This window comes from Schistocerca americana, chromosome 5 (assembly GCF_021461395.2).
Source record: "Schistocerca americana isolate TAMUIC-IGC-003095 chromosome 5, iqSchAmer2.1, whole genome shotgun sequence".
Classification (NCBI taxonomy): domain Eukaryota; kingdom Metazoa; phylum Arthropoda; class Insecta; order Orthoptera; family Acrididae; genus Schistocerca; species Schistocerca americana.
Genome location: NC_060123.1, coordinates 228,122,614 through 228,147,029, shown reverse-complemented (window position 1 = coordinate 228,147,029; position 24,416 = coordinate 228,122,614). Strand labels below are relative to the sequence as shown.

Below are 24,416 nucleotides of genomic sequence, written 5' to 3'. Positions count from 1 at the left end.
TCAATCATATTTATACACTACTGGCCATTAAAATTGCTACACCAAGAAGAAATGCAGATGATAAACGGGGATTCATTGGACAAATATACTATACTAGAACTGACATGTGATTACATTTTCACGCAATTTGGGTGCATAGATCCTGAGAAATCAGTACCCAGAACAACCACCTCTGGCCGTAATAACGGCCTTAATACGCCTGGCCATTGAGTCAAACAGAGCTTGGATGGCGTGTACAGGTACAGCTGCCCATGCAGCTTCAACACGATACCACAGTTCATCAAGAGTAGTGACTGGCGTGTTGTGAGGAGCCAGTTCCCCGGCCTCCTTTTACCAGATGTTTTCAGTTGGTGAGAGATCCGGAGAATGTGCTGGCCAGGGCAGCAGTCGAACATTTTATGTATCCAGAAAGACACGTACCGGACCTGCAACATGCGGTCGTGCATTATCCTGCTGAAATGTAGGGTTTCGCGGGGATCGAATGAAGGGTAGAGCCACGTGTCGTAACACATCTGAAATGTAACGTCCACTGTTCAAAGTGCCGTCAATGCGAACAAGAGGTGACCGAGATGTGTAACCAATGGCACCCCATACCATCACGCTGGGTGATGGACCATCATGCGACCATCATGATTCTGTAAACAGAACCGTGATTCATCCGAAAAAATGACGTTTTGCCATTCGTGCAGCCAGGTTCGTCGTTGAGTATACCATCGCAAGCGCTCCTGTCTGTGATGCAGCGTCAAGGGTAACCGCAGCCGTGGTCTCCGAGCTGATAGTCCATGCTTCTGCGAACGTCGTCGAACTGTTCGTGCAGATGGTTGTTGTCTTGCAAACGTCCCCATCTGTTGACTCATGGATCGATACGTGGCTGCACGGTCCGTTACAGCCATGCTGATAAGATGCCTGTCATCTCGACTGCTAGTGATACGAGGCCGTTGGGATCCAGCACGGCGTTCCGTATTACCTTCCTGAACCCACCGATTCCATATTCTGCCAACAGTCATTGCATCTCGACCAACGCGAGCAGCAAGGTCGCAATACGATAAATCGCAATCGCGATAGGCTACAATCCGCCCTTTATCAAAGTCGGAACCGTGATGGTACGCATTTCTCCTCCTTACACGAGGCATCACAACAACGTTTCACCAGGCAACGCCGGTCAACTGCTGTTTGCGTGAGAGAAATCGGTTGGAAACTTTCCTCATGTCAGCACTTTGTAGGTGTCGCCAGCGGCACCAACGTTGTGTGAATGCTCTGAAACGCTAATCATTTGCATATCACAGCATCTTCTTCCCGTCGGTTAAATTTCGCCTCTGTAGCACGTCATCTTCGTGGTGCAGCAATTTTAATGGCCAGTAATGTATATCTATACAACATCTAACCACTCAAATAAATACCCCCTCCCACCAACCACAACCACCACCCTCACGACACTCACCTGCACAAAGAACTAAAGAAACTGACCACCAAAAGTGATATGAACTTAAGCACCTGACTACGAATAAATATGCTATCGGCGTCACAGTTTGGAAGTCTAAAGTGTTCAGAAAATTTGAGAAGGGTCTTCGCGCATTCAATGAGAAGGAATGAGGGGCAGTTAACTAAAAACGAGACAAATGGGAAAAAGTAAGTGAACTGTTTATTACCTCGAAAATAACTGCCGTAACTGTGAATACGAGGCCTATCTAAGAAGTATCCGACCTTTGGTTTTCCCTCGCAAGATAGAGACAATAGCGCGGCGCCACTGTACACAGTAGAGGAAGAGACCTTTATGCGCATGCGTGAATTTTGTCCCCGCCTTCCAGCTCGGCAGTCGCTGCCTGTCGTTCGCTGAGTGAGGTGCTACACAACGTGTTCGTCGGATTACCGATTCTCTCAAGATGACTGAACATGTTGAGCAAAGATACTGCATCAAATTTCGTCAAAAGCTTCGCGATTCTCAAAGCGAAACAATTCGTAAGATTCAGCAGGTGTTTGGAGAAGATGCGATGGGTGTAACACAAATTAAGGAGTGGTTCAACCGATTCAAAAATGGCCGCACATCAGTGGAGAATGACCAACGTTCTGGCAGGCCCCAAACTGCTGGGAGTGCAGCTGTTTGTGCAAAATTTGGTGATGGCAGATCGTCGTTTGACCGTGCGGGAGATTGCCCGAGAGGTTGGAGTGACTAAATACTCTGCATATGCAATTTTGAGTGATCATTTGAACATGCACCGAGTGGCTGCGAAATTCGTGCCCAATTTGTTGTTGCCGGAACAAAACGACCTCGGTTTTGACGTTGCACAGGAACTTCTGGACACCACCAACACTGATCCCGGGTTTCTGAACACTGTGATAACTGGAGATGAGTCATGGGTGTACGGGTACGACCCAGAAACAAAAAGACAGTCGTCGCAATGGAATCATCCCGAGTCTCCAAGGCCGAAGAAAGTGCGGCAGGTGCGAAGCAAAATCAAAGGGATGCTGACTGTCTTCTTTGATGTCCTGGAATTGTGCATAACGAATACGCACCAGGAGGACAAACAGTCAAATGGCTCTGAGCACTATGGGACTTAACATCTATGGTCATCAGTCCCCTAGAACTTAGAACTACTTAAACCTAACTAACCTAAGGACAGCACACAACACCCAGCCATCACGAGGCAGAGAAAATCCCTGACCCCGCCGGGAATCGAACCCGGGAACCCGGGCGTGGGAAGCGAGAACGCTACCGCACGACCACGAGATGCGGGCAGGACAAACAGTCACAAAGGAGTACTATCAAGATGATCTCCGGCGACTCAGTGATTCAGTTCAGCGTAAAAGACCAGACATGAGGACGGCGAAAAACTGGCCACTGCATCACGACAACACCCATGCTCATTCATCCCACTTGATCCAAAATTTCTTGGCCAAACAAATTACAGTCGTTCGCCATCTCCCTACTCTCCAGACATGGCTCCTTGCGACTTTTGGTTGTTTCCAAAATTGAAGACGCCACTGAAAGGATCCCGTTTTGAGAGTAGGAAGAGATAATGCGGAACACGACGACAGAGCTGAACACTATTCCAAAATAAGACTTCTAGATATATTTCCAGCAGTGAAAGGATCGGTGGGCTAAGTGTGTGCAAGCACAAGGGGCCTACTTTGAAGGGGATTTGGGTCCCAACCCCGTCAGGTTTTCGAAATATTTTTATATTTTTTTCTTGCCAAAGGTCGGACACTTTTTAGACAGGGCTCGTGTATTTATACCACTGTGAGACATGACGCTCAGTGCCTTCGTGGAAAAAAATGTTTGCAGTTGACAGAGAAATCGTGATTGAACCCAGGCGTGCACTTATTCGTCCGAAGCAAATCGACGGTCAGAAAGTCTCACTTCAGGGATATAAAAACATGGGAATCGCTTTGGTAGAGACTGGGACTGTATGGAAGATGTGTAAGGGCCTCCAGCGAAACTTCTGCGGCTTCCTTGAAACAATCTTGGCAACAAATGGGTGGCCATTATCTTGAAACAGAATGATGCCGTCCGTCGACATTCCTGGGCGTTTGTATTACTCTCAGATGTTTCGCTGGGAAATCCTCACACATCGTCCATGCAGTCTCGACCTCTCCGCATGCGACTTCCATATTTTGGAAGCCCAGAAGAAACACATTTGTGGGCGTCGATCTACTTCAGACGAAGAGGTGTACGCCAGGATTCAATCGTGGTTCTGTAAGAAGAAGAAGAAGAAGAAAGTTCAAATGGCTCTAAGCACTATAGGATTTAACATCTGAGGTCATAGGTCCCCTAAACTTAGAACTACTTAAACCTAACTAACCTAAGGACATCATATACATTCGTGCCCAAGAGGATTCGAACCTGCAACCGAAGAAGCAGTGCGGTTCCGGACTGATGCGCCTAGAACCGCTCGGTCACAGGGGCCGGCTTCTGTAAGCACTGCAAGCGTTTTTCCATGAAGGTACTGACCATCTTGACTCAAAGCGGGACAAATGTTTTACCACTTATGGTGATTACTTCAGAAATAATAAACAGTTTACATACTTTTTTCCATCTGTCTCATTTTCATTTGACTACCCCTCATACGTAATTTTTGACAATAAATTAAATGATACTAATATGTTCTGTTATTTACTGAAGGCGTTTAATGTGCGAATGACAATACCTTTCTAAGAAAATCAGAATATTACGGTGTAATAGGAAATGCTGCAAAATGATTCGAATGGTATCTTTCTAACAGGAAACATAAGGAGTCAATAGAAAGAGCCCTGAATTAAGCTTCCAGTCATCATCGTACAGGAGCATTACATTTGGTATTCCACAAGGTTACGTCTTATGGTTCTTAATTTTCTCGCAAAAGCCCTATGTGAGTGATCCGTCTTTGATCAATAACATTACCAGGTGCTAAGTTTATTTTGTTTGCAGATGATACAAACATTGCAATAAATAGCAAATCAAGTATAGTTTTAGAAAATCCTTTAATAAAATACTCATGACCCTAAGTTAGTGGTCCATAGACAATTCTTTATCAAAAACATTTGAAAAGATCCAGTATATGCACTTTTAAACTTGTAAAATAAAAAGAAGCTAGCATACTCTACTTAGTTTTACCCCATATCACTAGCACATGTATGGCCATTTCAGTCCACATTCTACTTAAATGATCTTGAAAAATGCTATTGGGCTACAAAATTTATAGGTATAGTACCCATGACATCACAAGCCACGCCATCCTTATCAATGACGTCATCTTCATGTGACAAGCCACACCTTCATTACCTCAAGAAGCCACAACTCATTTCCTTGAACAGTGGTGACCATTAAAATGATACAACCAATAACAGCATAGTATTTCAGCAGGCATTAAAATGGAATGAGCAATCGAAGTGCAGGCACAGAGCCGTATCTTGGCTGTTCTCAAAAGTATCTGAACTATCGGAATTTTTTGCACCATGTTCAAAAGTATTTATCCAAAAAATTATGTAAAGGATGTGACTTGCAGTATTTTCACATCTCAAATACGTCAGCAAAACACACACACTCGCACACACACACACACACACACACACACACACACACACACACACACACACACACACACACACACGCGCGCGCGCGCGCGCGCGCGCACACACACACACACACACACACACACACAAACAAACACAAAAATACAAAGTCTGTGTTAAGAGTTATAATGGTACCTCCATGTCTAAAATACGTAAAGTACGTTGGCAGTTCGATCTGAGTCTATGCTAGTGCTGATTCACAGAACAAATTCACATCACCTGTCGGCCGGCCGAAGTGGCCGTGCGGTTAAAGGCGCTGCGGTCTGGAACTGCAAGACCGCTACGGTCGCAGGTTCGAATCCTGCCTCGGGCATGGATGTTTGTGATGTCCTTAGGTTTGTTAGGTTTAACTAGTTCTAAGTTCTAGGGGACTAATGACCTCAGCAGTTGAGTCCCATAGTCCTCAGAGCCATTTGAACCATTTTGAACATCACCTGACGTTTTTACAAGTGTTTCAGTAATGCCTCACCTTACCAAACACCAGTTAAGGGGGGTAGCACACTGGTCTCATATTTGTGAGGACAACGGTTCCAATCCCCTTCTGGCCATTCAGATTTAGGTTTTCCATGATTCCCCTAAATCGCTTAACGCAACTGCCAGGATGGTTGCTTTCCAAGGGCACGGCCGCTTTCCTTCCTCATCCTTCCCTTATCTGAGCTACTTTTTCATCTCTAATGACCTCATTGTCAACAGGGCGGTAAACTCTAACTTCGATGCAAATATTGTATTCTCTAGATATCGACGTTTCACATCTGTCTTGGCCCTTGACTGTCTTTGGCTAGGTTGTGTTGTATGTAAACATTTTATATAGTGATGTTCCGTTGTGTATTAGGAAAATATGCGATTTAAGTGAGATATCACAATAATTAATATCTCAGCAAAACAGTTTCTTCCCACCTATAATAATTGTGCTTGGTCATTTCCGTTGTCTGTGACTATGTTGTGTGATTTTACATGTTTGCAAATTTTGGAGCATTATAATTCGATTTTTTATATTGTTTAGTATTTAATTATTGGAAATACTGTTTTAGATAGCCTTGGCACCTTAGTCCCCGTCAGCAAATGTTGCAACCTCTTTCAAAAGTTGTCTTATGCGTAACTTCAAATAGGCCTAAATCATTTGTAATTGGTAAAGTGACAATGCTGAACAACTTGTAAAAATATGAGGTGATGTTAATTTATTCTGTGAATCAGCAGTAACACATTCTCAGATCGAATTACCGACACCCCTCAAGTATTTTAGATGTGGAGGTACTATTGTAGCATCTGACGTAAACATTATGTATGTGGGTGTGTTTTGTTAATGTACTCTTTTGACAAGATGTGTAACTGACACTGGCCGAAACACTATGTTGCTCACGTACTCTTGCCTACATTTTGGACATGGAATTAACAATGTGATACTTGACAATCATCATAGAACAATTTAGTTGTAGAACATATTTCATTTGAGAGTCCGTTGTGTCTTATGCCAATTATGGTATACGGATAAACTTTGGACATTCGCAAGTGCTGCTAACCTGTAGGTTTATGGCATAAACATTGTACTACGCGCGTGCGCGCATATGTGTTTGTATATATGAGCGTCTGAGTGAGTGTGTGTATATATGTGTGTGACGTATTTTAGATGTGGAATTACTGCAAGTTACACTCTTTATGTAACTTTTGCATAAATACTTGGATAATTTTGAGCACAGCCAAAATGGCGGCTCTTGGGCTTATTTGTGATTGGCTTTTTCATTTGATGGCCAATAAGATACTACGCTGTGATTTGTTTTTTCGTTTTAATGGTTGCCACCTTCCCGAGAAAAGAGTTGTACCTTCTTGGGATGTTAATGCCATCATAGATAAGGAGGATGTAGCTTGTCACTTGATAATGATGTCATTGATGAAGAGGGCACAGCTTGTGACCACTTGGATAGTAGAGCTGTGAAGTTTCTAGCCCACTTGCACTTTTTCAAGGTAATTCAACTGCAAAGTTGGCCAGAATGCCAATAGATATGCTGCTCATAATGCCATACAGAACCCTCAGTCAAAGCTAATGTTTACAGAGTATACAAGTGTGTAATATGAATTACGTATGGTGTGAATTGATATATGTCCTGTAGAGGCCTGTTCAAGGAATGGGGATTCTCACTATAGTTTCCTGATATACAGGGTGTCCCTCATGAAACCTGTACATCTCAGGCCCAAGATTCAAGTGACAATGAGCTAACTAAAAATGAACAGATACCAGTAACATTAAAAAACATGTAGTTGCCTGTTTATAATAGATGCTAGAAGTGGTGGTCATGTGCATCCAGGCCACTTCACAAGCTGTTCAGCTAGAGATGATTAACTGATGTTATGTGGGACATCAGCTATAAATAATATATTTGTTTTGTAAAGCTACAACATAGTTCATGGAATCAGTGGCAGAGATAAGAACAATTTTCCTAAAGATTTAATATCACTTACTTTGGTCCAGAAAGGTGTCCATTATTCAGGAACATACATTTTAAATGACTTAGCAGCAGCCATGGAAAGTGTAACAACTAATAAAGGTAATTTTAAGAGGTGCCTAAGTGACTTATTTGGTGGCTAACTTGTGGCTACTAATAAATGATTTGCAGCAGGCAGCCGCAGCTGGTGCTCCTGGCCTAGCCATATGCATTATTATTACTATTTAAGAGATAATAGCGAATCTCAAAAGCAGGTGACTATACTGGATACTAAGCTACAAATGATAATTCTCACGGATGTCCTAGCCATACATCATCAAAGAGATCAGTTTGCAACATCTTGTTTGCAATGATCACGTTCCTGCGCTGAAGATGAGCACAAGTCAGATTTTATGTAACACACACGTTATTTGATATATATATATATAGGGCGAGTCACGTAACATTACCGCTGGATATATTTCGTAAGCCACATCAAATACTGACGAATCGATTCCACAGACCGAAAGTGAGGAGAGGGGCTAGTGTAATTGGTTAATACAAACCATAACAAAATGCACGGAAGTATGATTTTTAACACAAACCTACGTTTTTTTAAATGGAACCCCGTTAGTTTTGTTAGCACATCTGCACATATAAAGAAATACGTAATCGGTGCCGTTTGTTGCATTGTAAAATGTTAATTACATCCGGAGATATTGTAACCTAAAGTTGACGCTTGAGTACCACTCCTCCGCTGTCCGATCGTGTGTATCGGAGAGCACCGAATTACGTAGGGATCCAAAGGGAACGGTGATGGACCTTAGGTACAGAAGAGACTGGAACAGCACATTACGTCCACATGCTAACACCTTTTTATTGGTCTTTTTCACTGACGCACATGTACATTACCATGAGGTGCGAGGTACACGTACACACGTGGTTTCCGTTTTCAATTACGGAGTAGAATAGAGTGTGTCCCGACATGTCAGGCCAATAGATGTTCAATGTGGTGGCCATCATTTGCTGCACACAATTGCAGTCTCTGGCGTAATCAATGTCGTACACGTCGCAGTACATCTGGTGTAATGTCGCCCCAGGCTGCCACAATACGTTGTTTCATATCCTCTGGGGTTGTAGGCACATCACGGTACACATTCTCCTTTAACGTACCCCACAGAAAGAAGTCCAGAGGTGTAAGATCAGGAGAACGGGCTGGCCAATTTATGCGTCCTCCACTTCCTATGAAACGCCCGTCGAACATCCTGTCAAGGGTCAGCCTAGTGTTAATTGCGGAATGTGCAGGTGCACCATCATGCTGATACCACATACGTCGACGCGTTTCCAGTGGGACATTTTCGAGCAACGTTGGCAGATCATTCTGTAGAAACGCGATGTATGTTGCAGTTGTTTGGGCCCCTGCAATGAAGTGAGGACCAATGAGGTGGTCGCCAATGATTCCGCACCATACATTTACAGTCCACGGTCGCTGTCGCTCTACCTGTCTGAGCCAGCGAGGATTGTCCACGAACCAGTAATGCATGTTCCGTAGATTCACTGCCCCGTGGTTTGTGAAACCCGCTTCATCGGTAAACAGGTAGAACTGCAACGCATTCTCTTTTAATGCTCATTGACAGAATTGCACTCGATGATTAAAGTCATCACCATGTAATTGCTGATGTAGCGACACATGAAACGGGTGAAAGCGGTGACGATGCAGTATGCGCATGACACTACTTTGACTCAGTCCACTGGCTCTCGCAATGTCCCGTGTACTCATGTGTGGCTTCATGGCAACAGCCGCTAACACACCAACTGCACCTGCTTCTCCTGTGACGGGCCTGTTACGGACCCGTTTGCGTGCTACGACCATACCTGATGCATACAGTTGGCGGTAGATGTTTTGCAATGTGCGGCACGTAAGATGCTCTCTGTCCGGGTACCGTTCTGCATACACCCTGCACGCTTCAGCTGCATTTCGTCGACACTCGCCATAGATGAGTATCATCTCCGCCTTTTCAGAGTTCGAATACACCATGGTCACAGTTCCTACAACACTACACTATCACAGACGTCTGGTAACACGGTGTACTACAGTTGGTCTGCGTGCGGAGACGAATGCAGAATAACAATAGCAGCAAGCGCTACATGCGGACACTGCGACAGCTAGACCAAACCACAACAGTGCACTACAGCCACACTCGTAAACACAGTCGTCATCGTAAACATGTCCCTCCAGATGCTGCTCGCCGACCGTGGCCCGTGTTCGTTACAACACGCAACTGAACGTCGGAGGTTTCAAGCGTCAACTTTAGGTTACAATATCTCCGGATGTAATTAACATTTTACAATGCAACAAACGGCACTGATTACGTATTTGTTTATATGCTCAGATGTGCTAACAAAACTAACGTGGTTCCACTTAAAAAAACGTAGGTTTGTGTTAAAAAACATACTTACGTGCATTTTTTTATGGTTTGTATTAACCAATTACACTAGCCCCTCTCCTCACGTTCGGTCTGTGGAATCGGTTCGTCAGTATTTGATGTGGTTTACGAAATACATCCAGCGGTAACGTTAGGTGACTCACACTATATATATATATATATATATATATATATATATATATATATATATATATATATATATATATAAAGATGAGCAAAAGTCAGATTTTATGTAACACACACGTTATTTGTTACATCAAATAACGTGTGTGTTACATAAAATCTGTTACATCAAATAACGTGTGTGTTAGATAAAATCTGACTTTTGCTCATCTTCAGTGCAGGAACGTGATCATTGCAAACAAGATGTTGCAAACTGATCTTCTCTTTGATTATGTATGGCTAGGACATCCATGACAATTATCATTTGTAGTTCAATGTCCAGTATAGTCACCTGCTTTTGAGATAAGTTCGTTATTATCTCTTAAATGGTAATAATAATAATAATGCATACGGCTAGGCCAGGAGCACCAACTGCGGCTGCCTGTTGCAAACCATTTTGGTTGAAAGCACTTTGGCGACTTGCATGGTGGTAAAGACGACACGACACCCTGTGCCTAACAGGAGATAATCTGACCCAGCTGGGAATCGAACCTGGGCACCCCATAGGGTCTTCCATCATGCTGATCGCTCGCCTATGGGGACGGACAGCTCTTTAATGAAAATCTTTTTATGATTTTTTTGAGTTTTTGACATTCAGGTCTATTTCACAAAGAATTTGTGGGAGAGACATCAGCATATCCTTTTTTTTTTTTGGTAAATACGTAGGATTTAATCTTGTCTTATTACATCTTGTACATCTTTGAAGATCTCACTATGGATATGTGCAACAAAAAGAACATGTGATCTAACCTAATCCTTCGAGAGTTATGCTTCTAATTACCACATATCACGACAGGGACACAAAAAAATGTGTGTGATGAACTTCTATCGTTTCTCGACAACTGAAGTTACCCGAAATTATTAGCTGAAATGTTTTGGGTTACGGTACAAAATAAAACTGTTTACATATGATTTGACTAGCGGAATATAATGGCTGCCAGTTTATCACAATTAAACTGAAAGTGATTTAATTCTAAGTGGGAGCCTTAGTAGAATGTAAGATCGAAGAATTCATTACCTGTATTACAAATAATAGGATAAGGGTATCAGGTAAATAGCGGAAGACATTTAAGTTCCCTTAATCACAATTAAACTGAAAGTGATTTAATTCTAAGTGGGAGCCTTAGTAGAATGTAAGATCGAAGAATTCATTACCTGTATTACAAATAATAGGATAAGGGTATCAGGTAAATAGCGGAAGACATTTAAGTTCCCTTAGTCTGGCGCCAAAAGGAGGAGGAAAGTCTATACAAATATTAGTTCAAAATTACTTATTTCGAAACAGTAGCGCTTGATATGAATATCTCAAGACAAATTAAAGTTTGTGTCAAACTAGGGTTCGTACCCAGATGTCCTTATCACAAGCAGTCAACTAAGTTTTTCTAACGGTATCATAATTTCGTTTGATTTTGTAATTAACACACTGTTTCTAACTTTTATGTATCAAGTGAAGTAAACATAATCGTGACCGTTACAAAACCGGGACATTGGGTAAATGCATGTACTATGGAGTACAAGCCAAACAGTTACTGCTTTTGGTGGTCCACTGTTGGATGTGGCATTTTACATCAACCTTTCACGTCCGTTCATTGTTAAATGGCCGGAAATTAGAAGACCTATTGGAACACATAGGTGTAAGGCTACTGTTGTCGCAGTTATCTCTCGTGTGTGCGAGCAATAGAGTCGGCGAGCTGCAGTAACCAGTAAAACCGCATCTATAGACTCAACAATGGATTTTGTGTGTGTATTGCTGCCATGCAGGCGACAGCGAAGGTTCGTCCCTAGCAGTAGCCATGAGTGGACCTTAAGAGGCTCAATATGATCCTTGTAGTTATTGGAATGAGAATCGCTCCATGCCTTAGAAGAAAGGTTACACATCAGCGGTCCAGGGAAAGAGGAATGGTTTTGATAGGAAGTTTGTTGGATACTAAACAGGAAAGAAATTAGTTCACCTGGAAAAACCACGTCGATTTTGATCCGACGACGGCATATGCCACCTGGGTGCTAGTAGATGTAATGATAATGGTTTCAGCGTCGTTTGCCAGCAAATAGCGTAGTGGCATAGCTACCAGAGAGCCATCTGTGTATCCCTTTTAATAGGAAATGCTCACTGCCAGAAGGCTCAGTGTGGCGCAAAGGAGTGAAGCAAGCAGGCAGCCATTCAACGAAGACACAACGGTGCTTCCTACAGCCAACTGAGCAAGTCTGAAAGAGGTCACATTGTAGCCTACCTAGAGGTGGGATGGTCCTTTCTGAGAACTGCCACACAAATCGGACGTGCTGCGTCAGCTGTGCAGCGATGCTGGTATCAGTGGTCACGTGACCATTCTCACGCCAGTAGACAGGGTACAGAGTACAGACGCCCACCAGGTTGGTCATATTGTAGGGGGAGCAATGGCAGACCGTACAGCTTCCGCAGCACAGATGAAAAAGCTTCTGGGTCCAGATGTGTCAACACCATCTCGGGCGAGCCGGTTATTAGCAGTGGGAGTACGGGCACGCACACCAGAGCACACACGTGCACGGCTCGACTGGAACCGTCAGAGGTCGCTCGGAAGGTGGAGCGGCGCGCCGTCGTCTTCAGCGACGAAGGCAGCTTCTGCCTGCACGGAAGTGATGGTCGTTTGCACTTACGATGTAGAACTGGTGAGTGCTGCCTCATAGAGTGTATTCGTCCAAGTCACACTGGCCCACCCAAGGCCTTATGGTCTGGGATAAAATAGGCTACAACTCTCATTCACCTTGTCTATAGAGGTGATGCTAACAAGCACACTGTGCGTGTAGAATATTGTGGAACCCGTTCTTTTGCTGTTCTTGCAACGCGAAAGTGGTGTGTTATTCAGATATTATAGTGCTCGCCCATACACTGCCCGTGAAACTCAGCATGGTCTTGGAAGAGGTCCAGTAACTTCCCTGCCCGGCACGGTCTCTGGACTTTTCGCCAATCGAGGCAAGTCACTTGTGCGACTTGTCAACCAACAACTCTTGTTCTTGTAGAACTACGTGAACAGGTCGAACAGGATGTCATATCATATCCCAGGACAGTATTCGCCATCTGTACTGTCGACTGGATGCTAGATTCAGTGCCTGCATTGTCGCCCGTGGAGGTCACGCCACGTACCAATGTGGGTGTTTCAGCATGTGTCGATACCTAGTATCTCAGAATCCTTGTGCTATTGATCTGTAAATGTAATCATTTCATGTACACCACATACACCGCTGCAGTAATAAATCTCCAGTGAATCGGAAACCTCTAAAGGGTGTAACACCGGCCGCTGTGACTGAGCAGTCCTAGGCGCTCCAGTCTGAAACGGCGCGACCGCTATGGTCGCAGGTTCGAATCCTGCCTCGGGCATGGATGTCTGTGGTATCTTTAGGTTAGTTAGGATTAGGAAACTTCTAAGTTCTAGGGGACTGATGACCTCAGATGTTAAGTCCCATAGTGCTCAGAGCCATTTGAACCATAAAGGGTGTAGCGACTTTTTGTGGCACTGTATTATGGCATACAAGATATCTAGCTTATTCATTATTGAAGGGCACATATGTGAACAATAATTTCTTATGTTAAGTCTTCATTCTAAAATTTATCTTCACGATCCGAAGATCCTTATTTGCAATAAGTTCATCGCCTCGAATGAATGAGACGTAAGCAGAAGAAAGTAGAATTATATTAATACCTTCAGCTGTTGATGGGCGTTGATATATATCATCCGGGACAGGTGAAAATGTGGGCCCCGACCGGGACTAGAACCCGGGATCTCTTGTTTACATGGCAGACGCTCTATCCATCTCAGCCACCGAGGGCACAGAGGATAGTGCGACTGCAGGGACTATCTCACGCACGCACTGCATTCATAAGTGTCCCACCCCAACACTCTCTTTACTCGTGGAAGACATTCTTACCAAGTCCCGTAAGAGTTCGGGGAATATATGTGCACACGCATAGAAGAAGAAGGTCATGGCCGGTATTGCCAGAGCGATATACTTATATGGATATGGTGTCTGTTCTTTCGGACATATCCATATAAGCAAGCAGAATAGTTTGGAGATTTGCGAGTAATGCACACAAGTCACAGGGCTGAAGAATATGACAGATTGTAAGCGAAGTGAAGACGATGCTAGCTGCTTTCTTCAGTGCAATCAAAAGGCACAACCATCTGTGTCACATATTTTAATACAAACTGACTCATCAAAACATACATGGAACTTCCCGTTGACCTAAAATCATTTCACAGTACAGCTAAAGGAAAAAAATCTGAAAATTGTTAATCTGTAACTATAACACACGATTTTTTTTTCATTTGTTATCCGACTCTCTGTCTGCCGGTCCGTCTGATAAGATCCCCTTTTTTCTCAGGAACGGGTTGACTTATGTAGATGAAATGTACGTCGCATGCTAAGGTATACAGTCTCTTCTCGGTGTAGTAAATGAAAGGTTCTATGTCCGCCCCGATAGCTGAGTGCTGCCAGCACTGTAGCTCAGCGTGTTTGATCAGAGGGCTAGCTGTCCTTTGTAATAAAAAAAAAAAACTGAGTTAATGGATCATCAACGAATTGAAACGGGTGTCTTTCGACGTCCGCCCAGAGCAGATACAACGAACGAAAAAAAAGAACAAAATGAGATTTAAAAAAAATAATTTAAACAAAAAAAAGTGGTCAGCACGGCGGGTTGTCACGCCAAGGAGCCCGGTTTCGATTCCCGGCTGGGTCGGAGATTTTCTCCGCTCAGGGACTGGGTGTTGTGTTGTCCTCATTATCATCAGTGGAAGGCAACGGGAAACCACCACTGGAATCACTTCCCTAGACGCTCATGCGGTGGACCTCTCTGACGAGGCTCCCCCATGACAAGACCTGCCATAAGGCAGAACACAAAGTTAGTTTCTAAGTCTATGTAATCAAAAGATACGGCCATTTGTGTCACATAATTTGATACTGAGTCATCAAAAGCTGTAGAGTACTTCCTGTTGATCTAGAATCGTGAAATTTGCCAAGACGCGAAGTTTCACAGTACTTGTAAAGGAAAAAAATGGTTAATTTGTAACTCCACTCCAAAAGAAATGCACACTATTTTTGTAAAAATACAGTTTTCATTCTGCATGTGTGAAAGTTTTACAGTGTGTAGATACATCCTTCCCGCTTGTTTTCAAACTTAGTTCAACCTGTTCCCGTGAGTGGCGCCATCACAGAATGTCTTCAAGATGGCTGCTACACTTGACGTTCGTCAGAAGCAACGTGCTGTCAGAGAATTCCTGTGCTGTGGAAACGAGACAGTGGGAAACATCCACAAGAGGTTGAAAAAGGTGTATGGAGATGCTGCTGTCGATCGCAGTACAGTTAGTCTGTGGGAAAGCAGGTTACGTGATGAAAGCGGACACGGCAATGATGAGGATTGTTCTCGCAGCGGCAGGCGTCGTACTGCACACATTCCAGACAATATGCGGAGAGCTGACAGACGCATCCCAGTGAACGAATTGTCACGCTACGTTGGGAGAGGGGAAGGAAGTGTTTGCAGAATACTGAAAGTGTTGGCATTAAAAAAGGTTTGTGCCAGGTCGGTTCCCAGGATGTTGACAGTGGCTCGCAAAGAAACAACAAAAACGGTATGCAGAGAATTTTTGGAACAGTACGAGAATGGTGGAGATGAATTTCTTGGAACAATTGTGACAGGTGATTAAACATGGCTCCATCATTTTTCACCAGAGGCGAAGAGGCAATCAATGGAGTGGCATCATGCAAATTCACCCAGGAAAAAAAAATTCAAAACCACACCTTCTGCTGGAAAAGTTATGGCTACGGTGTTTTTCGATTCCGAAGGACTCTTGCTTGTGGACATCATGCCAAGTGGAACCACCATAAATTCTGATGCATATGTGACGACACTGAAGAAACTTCAAGCTCGACTGAGTCGTGTTCGGCCACATCAGCAAAATCAGGAGTTTTGCTGTTAAACGACAATGCACGGCCACATGTCAGTCAAAAAACCATGGAAGCGAATACAAAACTCGGATGGACAACACTGAACACCCGCCTTACAGTCCTGACCTGGCTCCATGTGACTATATCTCTTTAGGAAACTGAAAGACTCTCTTCGTGGAACAAGGTTTGTAGATGATGACTCCCTTGTGTGCGCTGCCAGACAGTGGCTCCAACAAGTTGGTCCAGAATTTTACCGTGCGGGTATACAGGCGCTGGTTCCAAGATGGCGTAAGGCAGTTGAGAGGGATGTAAATTATGTGGAGAAATGAAAATATTGTTCGTAAATGATGTATCTACACACTGTAAAACTTTCAAACATGTAGAATGAAAGATGAATTTTTTTAAAAAAATAGTGTGCATTTCTTTTGGAGTGACCCTTGTACATCACACGAAAAAACTGTTTTTGTCATTTGTTATCCGACTATTTGTGTGTCCTATTAAGACAAATTTTTCTCAGAAATGCGTAGACGTCTATCTTGTCTATATCAATGTCGATTACAGGGAAATGTCGTCGAGCTTCTTGATTACCAGGATTGACGAACTATCTGTATACATAACTAAGTTTTTCAGGAACCCTCGGTGTGCGTGTCCTACTGGAACTTGTCCGGATTTTTTCTTAACTAACAGGAAATCTTGCATCATAAGCTTGGACCAGTTGTTCAGGCCATCTCTTCAGAGACAGAATATCACAGGTTCTCCGGGCTCCCTTCTCCTCTTACATTTCTAGCTATACCTTAAGATGAAGACGATTTGAGAAGCACACCAATTTCAGAGCCAAGGGAATACTGCACAACATGAGTGGGTACTGCACTGCCGTAAGCTGCTGAAATCATCGAGTATAGAACCAATTTTTGCTCGATCAGCATTGGACAGACGGTTGTACAAATCTCGAACAGACAAATATGCTGCAAGATACACTATGTGGAATGTCATAATCGATATACGGCTGTCATGAAAAGCTATTTTATTTCAGAATTTAACCTTTGATGTAATTGTAGGCTAGTTACCTTGCACTTGAAGTCGTCAGTTTCAATCAGGTTAACCAGAACTTCCAGTCCTCCGGTATCTCTTATGGCCGTCTGGTTGGCGTCGGTGGTGAGATCGTGGTCCTTGAGGCAGCAGAGTGCGATAACCGTCGCTGTCTGGTTTCCTGACTACACATCGAAAACATAATTTCAACTATGCACAAGTAAAAGTCAAAGAGTATGTCCCTCGTTATAGTTACAGAACGTATCTAGGAGGAAGACGAATCACCTGGAAACGATGCCCTCCCCTCCCAATTAAGGAAAATTAGGGTGTAACCATGAGCATCAACAGAAATTTTCCAAAGGAACGTCGGGTGGGAGGGATGGGGATGAACCGGCCGGAGTGGCCGAGCGGTTCTATGCGCTTCAGTCTGGAACCGTGCGACCGCTACGGTAGCAGGTTCGAATCCTGCCTCGGGCATGGATGTGTTTGACGTCCTTAGGTTCGTTACGTTTAAGTAGTTCTACGTTCTAGGGGACTGATGACCACAGATGTTAAGTCCCATAGTGCTCAGAGCCATTTGAACAATTTCTTTGATGGGGATGAGGTGGGGTGGGGGGGAAAGCCAAACATAAAATTAAAAAAAAATTATAGATACCCGCCATCGGCATGGGAGAGCGGTGTGCTGACCTCACGCCCCTCCATACAGCATCCAAATGACGTCATTGGCTGAGGATGAGAAGCCGGTCGGTCGGACCCGATTAACCCATCTGAGACATAACGCGGTGCTTTGCTTTGATTTGCTATTTCAGCGACATGGGACATTGTAGCGTAATACACAGAAGGACTAAGGCAGCAAACACATCACCGTAAACGAGTAACAACAATGTAATAGTAAAGACTTTTTTATTTCTCTCTTATTGCGGTCCGCCATAAAACACAAACCAGTCGCCTTAGAAAGGAGAATTTCAAAGCATAAGTGTCAAACGAAAATTCCTTTCATTTTTTCAGCCTCTTCAATTCACTAAATCATAAATTGCATCAGGAAATTTTATACAGTCAAATAAAAAACATTAAGTAATGTGTTACGGGTTTTTTAATTCGAAAATTGCTATAAACAACTATTTTGTCAAGCTAATTACCACAAAATTTGTCCTCGCAGGGCCCACACCACACGTTCAGCTTAGAGGTCTATGAACTCCAAATAAGGTCCTCCTGTCAAAGGCTGGGATTGAATGCGACGATGGATTGGTGTATGTGGTGCATGTATCAGTACCAACGGAGAGCATTTTGAACATTTCATGGAAAGAAAGGGTTTCATGTTGGCTGATGGTTCATTATCTTCCCCACAACTAAGGTATAGTTCACAGATTAGAAAATGTAGTCTAACCTGGAAATATAAGGTTTCGGACCAGCTTCCAAATACAATATTTCCTTCTTCTAAACAAGAGGAATGTGTTATGAAAGCAATCTGGATGTACTTTTTTAATAGTATTATGAGATCCGTGAAACCACATTTGGTCAGAAAACGAGTTAAATACTTTATTTGCAGAATTAACAAAAATTAATAAAACGCAAAAAAATGTGAGAGAGTACAAGAACAAATAACTCGTTACAGAGAAAATTTCTCAACCACTGGGAGGAACTCTCATACAAAATAGGACTGTGCCACAAAGAAATCTTCGAACTCGAGCTTGAAAGCGTTCCTAGCGTTGTGAACAACGCCCTACACGAATTTCGCGAACCGACAGATCAGACTGAACGACTAATCTGGCGTAAGACTATTGTTGGTGGAATCACAGAGCTGCCCCAAAATATAACAAGGCACGCGGTAATAGAGTGAAACTAAGCAAAATAAACAAGCTTTCACGTTTAGTGTCACAGACAGCGGAGATCATTCTTTAGTAAAATAGCAGTATTCAACTTCTGCACAACTTCTTTAACGTTACACTTCCAACAAAGCCTACCATATACTCTCAGTCCAAATGTATCAAATGACCTGCTTCACTGACTGTTTGGCCTCCATGAGACAGTAAAATTTCGCTTTCAGAAGAATTCTGTGTCAGAAAATATATCATTGCGATTATTTGTAGTTAAGCTCTAATCTGTTTTCCGAATGCCACAAACTGATGTTACTGACTAGGCTATTAGCTACCTCATTTATATTACGTTTCATGTCTTCTGAATAACGCTTGTACCATTTGAAAAGAAAAAAAAAATTTAGAGTCATCTATCATATGCATCAAGAAAAGCAATGGATCCAGAATAGAACCGTGTGGTATACCCCACTTTACATGACTTTTCTTCCCGCCCCCCCCCCCCCTCCTCCAAATCAAATTAAAATCTCTTCCCTGTTCGTTAACACTGGAGGACACTGTTTTGCTTCCAGTTTTTCAGACATAAATTGGACCACTGTTGTGCCTCTTCGCTGATTCCACAATGTTCCAACTAAACTGAAAATGCTGCATGGTCCACACAATAAAGTGCCTTTGTTAAATCAAAGAAAACACTACTGCCCTCAACTTATCCCTTAGAGCTACTAGTGTCTCACACCCATAAGCGTCCGCAAGAACCGGCGAGAGAGGTTCTGTCTCCCACCTTCTCCAGCTCCTAGGATCTGGAGTATAGAGTTTTTATTCATTACAGGATTCTCATATTTTTCTAGAAGTAACTGCCCGTACTCACGCTAAGCTTATCGTTTAGTCAGCTGTAGTATTACGAGGCGGATCGCGAAGAGACAGAACAATTGTATCTGTGCTTCAATCAACAACAGCTTTGGGCCAGATTAGGATGGTCAGTCAGATCTGCCTCGTAAGTTCGCGAAATTCGTGTAGGGCGTTGTGCAGGTATCTCGGAATTCTTTCAAGTCCGGGTTGGAATGTTTCTTTGTGCACCACTCCTCCTATTTTGCCCACGACTTTCTCTAAAAAATGGCTCTGAGCACTATGGGACTTAACATCTATGGTCATCAGTCCCCTAGAACTTAGAACTACTTAACCCTAACTAACCTAAGGACGTCACACAACACCCAGTCATCACGAGACAGAGAAAATCCCTGACCCCGCCGGGAATCGAACCCGGGAACCCGGGCGTGGGAAGCGAGAACGCTACCGCACGACCACGAGCTGTGGACGACTTCTACTCAGTGGTTGAAAACATTTATCTGTGACACACATTTTTTCGTGTTTTATTACTTCCGTTGATTATATATTTTCTTATTAGTATTCTATAAACAGTGTACTGGCTCGCTCTGTGAACAAGTAGATGTAGCTACCGTGGTCCCACGGACCTCATAAATGTTGTAAAAATAAATGCAGCGAGACTGCTTTCAGAACACATTCCTCTTACATAGGAGAAGAAAATATTTAATTTTGAAGCTGGTCCGGAAACCATCTAATTCCGGGTTACAGTACCTTTTGTATAACTCTCAACAGTACTTTAACCGTTAGGAACAGAATGTACCAGCGAACCACATTTACTGGTTCTTGCATGAAAAGTTCTAAATGCCCTCTGCTGGTATTGATTTGATATATTCACCAACCCGTCGTCGCATTGAATCCCAGATGAACAGGTTTCTACAGCAGGTTAGTATTTAGAGTTCATAGATCTCTAGGCTGAACCTGTTGTGTTGGGCCCGCTTTCGTGATAATTAGCTCAACAAAATAGTATTCTAGAGCAATTTTGGAATTAAACACTTGTAACACTGCATTTAAGGTTTTTTATTGTATCTCACTGTATAAAATTTTCCTATGCCACTTATGATTCAAAGAGTTGATGAGATTGAAAAAACGAAAGGAATTTTCGTTTGTCACTTCTGCTTTATAAATGATCTTTTTAGAGCGATTAGTTCTTTTTCTTTTGCTAGCCATAATAAAAGGTTACACGGAAAATACATTGTTGTCGTTCGCTTACGATGATGTATACGCTGCGACAATAGTTCGGTGTGTTACGTTATAACGTCCCATATTGCTATAATAGCAAGGCAAAGCCCCTCGTTATGGCTACAGTTGGGACCGACCGACTGCCGTACCATCCTCTACCGATGGCGTCATTTGGATATTGTATGACGTGATAAAATAAGAAACCGGAGTCGACAAGGAACAGATATGGAACCCAGTATTCGTATCAGAATTTAAATGGTCTTTGGGTGACGTAAGGTCAAGTAAGGCAAAAGGGATCGATAACATTCCTTTGGAATTTCTAAAATCATTGAGGGAAGTGACCCCAAAACGACTATTCAGGCTGGTCGGTAGAATCTATGTGACTAGTGATAAACCGTGAGACTTTCGGAAAAACTTCATCCACACAATTCCGAAGATAGCAAGAACCGACAAGTGCGAGAATCATCGCACACTCAGCTTAACAGATCATGCCTCCAAGTTGGTAATAAGAATAATATACAGAAGGATGGGAGTGTTAGAGAACGATCAGTTTCACTTTAGGAAAGGTAAAGGGACGGGGGAGGCAATTGTGACGTTGCCGTTGAAAATGGAGAGAAAGACTAAAGAAAAAGCAAGACAAGTCCGTACGTTTGTCGACCCGGAAAAAGCGTTCGACAATGGTACTAGATGTCCGAAATTTTCAGAAAAATATGGATGAACTATAGGGAGAAACGTGTAATATACATTATGTCCAAGATCCAAGAAGGAACAATAAAACTGAAGTGCGGAGTACTCGGATTAAAAAGGACGTAAGACAGGGATGTAATCTTTCGCCCCCTATTGTTCATTCTATACGTCGAAGAAGCAAAGACGGAAATTTAAGAAAAAAGTGCAATGGATTACAATTCAGGGTGAAAGGATATCGATGATAAGATTCGCTGATGACTATGCTAGCCTGACTGAAAGTTAAAAAGAATTTTAGGATCTGTTGAAAGAAATGAACAGTCTAAAGAGTACAAAATATGGACTGAGAATAAATCGAAGAGAAACGAAAGTAATGAGAAAGAGTAGAACTGAGAGCAGCGATAAACTTCATATGAGACTTGGGGATCACGAAAGTGGATGAAGTTAAGGAATACTGCTACATAAGAAGGAAAAAAAAGGGTAGACGGAGAAAGGAGAGCATACAAGGAAGACTAACACTGGCAAAAAAAGGAAGTCTAGTATCAAACATAGGTCTTAATTAAGGAAGAAATTTCTGAGAGTGTATGTTTAGAGCACAGGATAGTATGGTAGTGAAACATGGACTGTGGGAAAACGGGAACAGAAGACAACAGAAAGAGTTGAAAATTAGGTGGACCGATAAGGTAAGGAACGAGGATGTTTTGCGCAGAACTGGCGAGAAAAGGAATATGTGGGGAACACTGACAAGAAGAAGGAAGAGGATGAAAGGATGTCCATTAAGGCATCAGGGAATGACTTCCATGGTATTAGAGGAAACTGTAGAGGGAAAAAACTGCAGAGGAATGCAGAGATTGGAGTACATACAGCAAATAATTGAGGCTATAGGACACAAGTATTACTCTGAGATGAAGAGGTTTACGCAGGAGAGGATTTCGTGGCGGGTCGCATCAAACCAGCAGAAGAGTAACTTAAGAAAAAAAATTGTAGGGGCGTGGGGTCAGCACACTGCTCTCCTCGCCTTTGGCGCTTTTTTAGACTTGGAGTCGCTACTTCTCCTACAAGTAGCTCCTCAATTGGCATCACGAGGCTGAGTGCGCTCGCTCCAGTCCTCCCAGCAAGTAAATTCCATGTCACTACTTGGAATCGAATCCGGGTCCTCCGCACATCAGCCAGACACGCTGAGCACTGAGCTACTGAGGCGAACGTTGCTGTAATAGCGATGCTGAATAAATTTCTTGGTTTGTTTCCTGTTGGTAGTACCATAATTGTTGCCACAAAAATATTTTTTACAAGTATACAGCAATATTTTAAAACTGCTTTTTTTTTTTTTTTGTTCTCACTGAAATGTGCACGGCGATCACCTGACATCTATTGTTGCCACGAGTCAGTGTGTTGTCTTGTCAGGAAATTCCCAAACTTTCACACCGTACATCGATGTAACATTAAGCTTTTCACAACTTTAAGACGCAAGAATCCATGTCTAACTAAATCGAGCTCACTTCAAACTGCAAAAATTCCGTTAACCGTACATTGAAAAGTCGAAGTGAAGTACTACAGGTATGATCAGCCACCAATGGGAATTTGAAGCAAGGAATCGCGGGCTTTGAGTGGTGAATCCTGACTTAAATTGTATCGGCTGTCCACTTAAAAATTCAGCCGAGTAAGCTCATACAAAATAGGTATGTCTACGTGTCTTACGATTGTAAGAAGGCCTACGGCAGGCAATTAAAATAAACTCATTTCCTATTTTAAACTTATGTGGTGCGGCTCCTTAGGTCGGATCCTAGGTAGCCTGGGCTTAAATAAGGCCCTATTCCACAATACAGACGCCAAAACGCTCTGCATTTTGTTATCGTGGCTCGATACGTGACAGCTTACGAGTAGCCCACAAATAAAAGTCTAGTGCTTTTCAGTCTGGAGAATCGGTCCACCTCTTCCTTACCATCTGTCACGAAATCTGTTATGTAGTAGCCAACGGGCATTAACACTAAAATGAAGAGCAACTTCACCGTGCGTCGAGTACATGTTTCCCCGTATCGATAAGTCCTCATCCTCTGGCACATCAGGTAGAGAAGTGACTCCCAACCTAAGGGAGGGAGGTAAAGGGAGGGGTAGGAGAGGAGGTGAATTTAAATTTTGATTGAGGTAAAACCAAAAAGGAGACAGCAATCCGTTGCAGTGCTGTTTATTGCATATCTAGGTCTCGGTCATTGTATGGCCATCTTCAGTGCAATAAATGCAAGTTAAAACATGAAAAACACTTGCACATGCGCAAAGTCCAGTATACACGAGATGAACTCAGCCTCTGACATCAACAGTCCAGTTGGGTCCACGTATATATACAAGTGGTTTTAATATTTTAACCTACATTTCCTGCACTGAAAGTGGCCACACAGTGACCGAAATCTAGATACACAATAAACATCATTGCTATTGACTGCTACATCCTTTACTACTTGAAATGAACACAGTCGCCGGGCACGACTGTCTCCACATGGAATCAAACTTGATGAACCCAGGCTACTTGTTACCACTGTGGATAATTATGTTGTCACTGAATCGAATCGCTTTGTAAACTTTGTAAACATAGCAAAGCCAGTGAAACACTTTTGCGACCTGCCAAACGTAGCTGTGGTGGAAGCGAGGAGGAATATTTCTGAACGAACTGAGGCAGGAACATCGACTGTTGCTTTAGCTAAATGTTGACTGACGCCTTTAAATGCCCATTCAGTTAATATTTTCTTGATGCCAAGTAGTGTGGTCCCTAATGTTTCGAACGCATTTTTTAATTGCTAAAAACTGTGCCTCGAGTTATGTAAGTACATTTTCCG

General features: G+C 42.9%; 1 protein-coding gene across 1 annotated transcript in view; it reads right to left on the bottom strand.

Moving 5' to 3' along the window:
* Positions 1–24,416, bottom strand: part of LOC124616280 (armadillo repeat-containing protein gudu) — a 209,134-nt gene that overhangs the window by 162,470 nt on the left and 22,248 nt on the right. Inside the window, exon 3 of the mRNA XM_047144582.1 lies at positions 17,062–17,208. Within this exon, the coding sequence (XP_047000538.1) occupies positions 17,062–17,208 (147 nt within the window). The remainder of the gene's footprint in view (positions 1–17,061; positions 17,209–24,416) is intronic.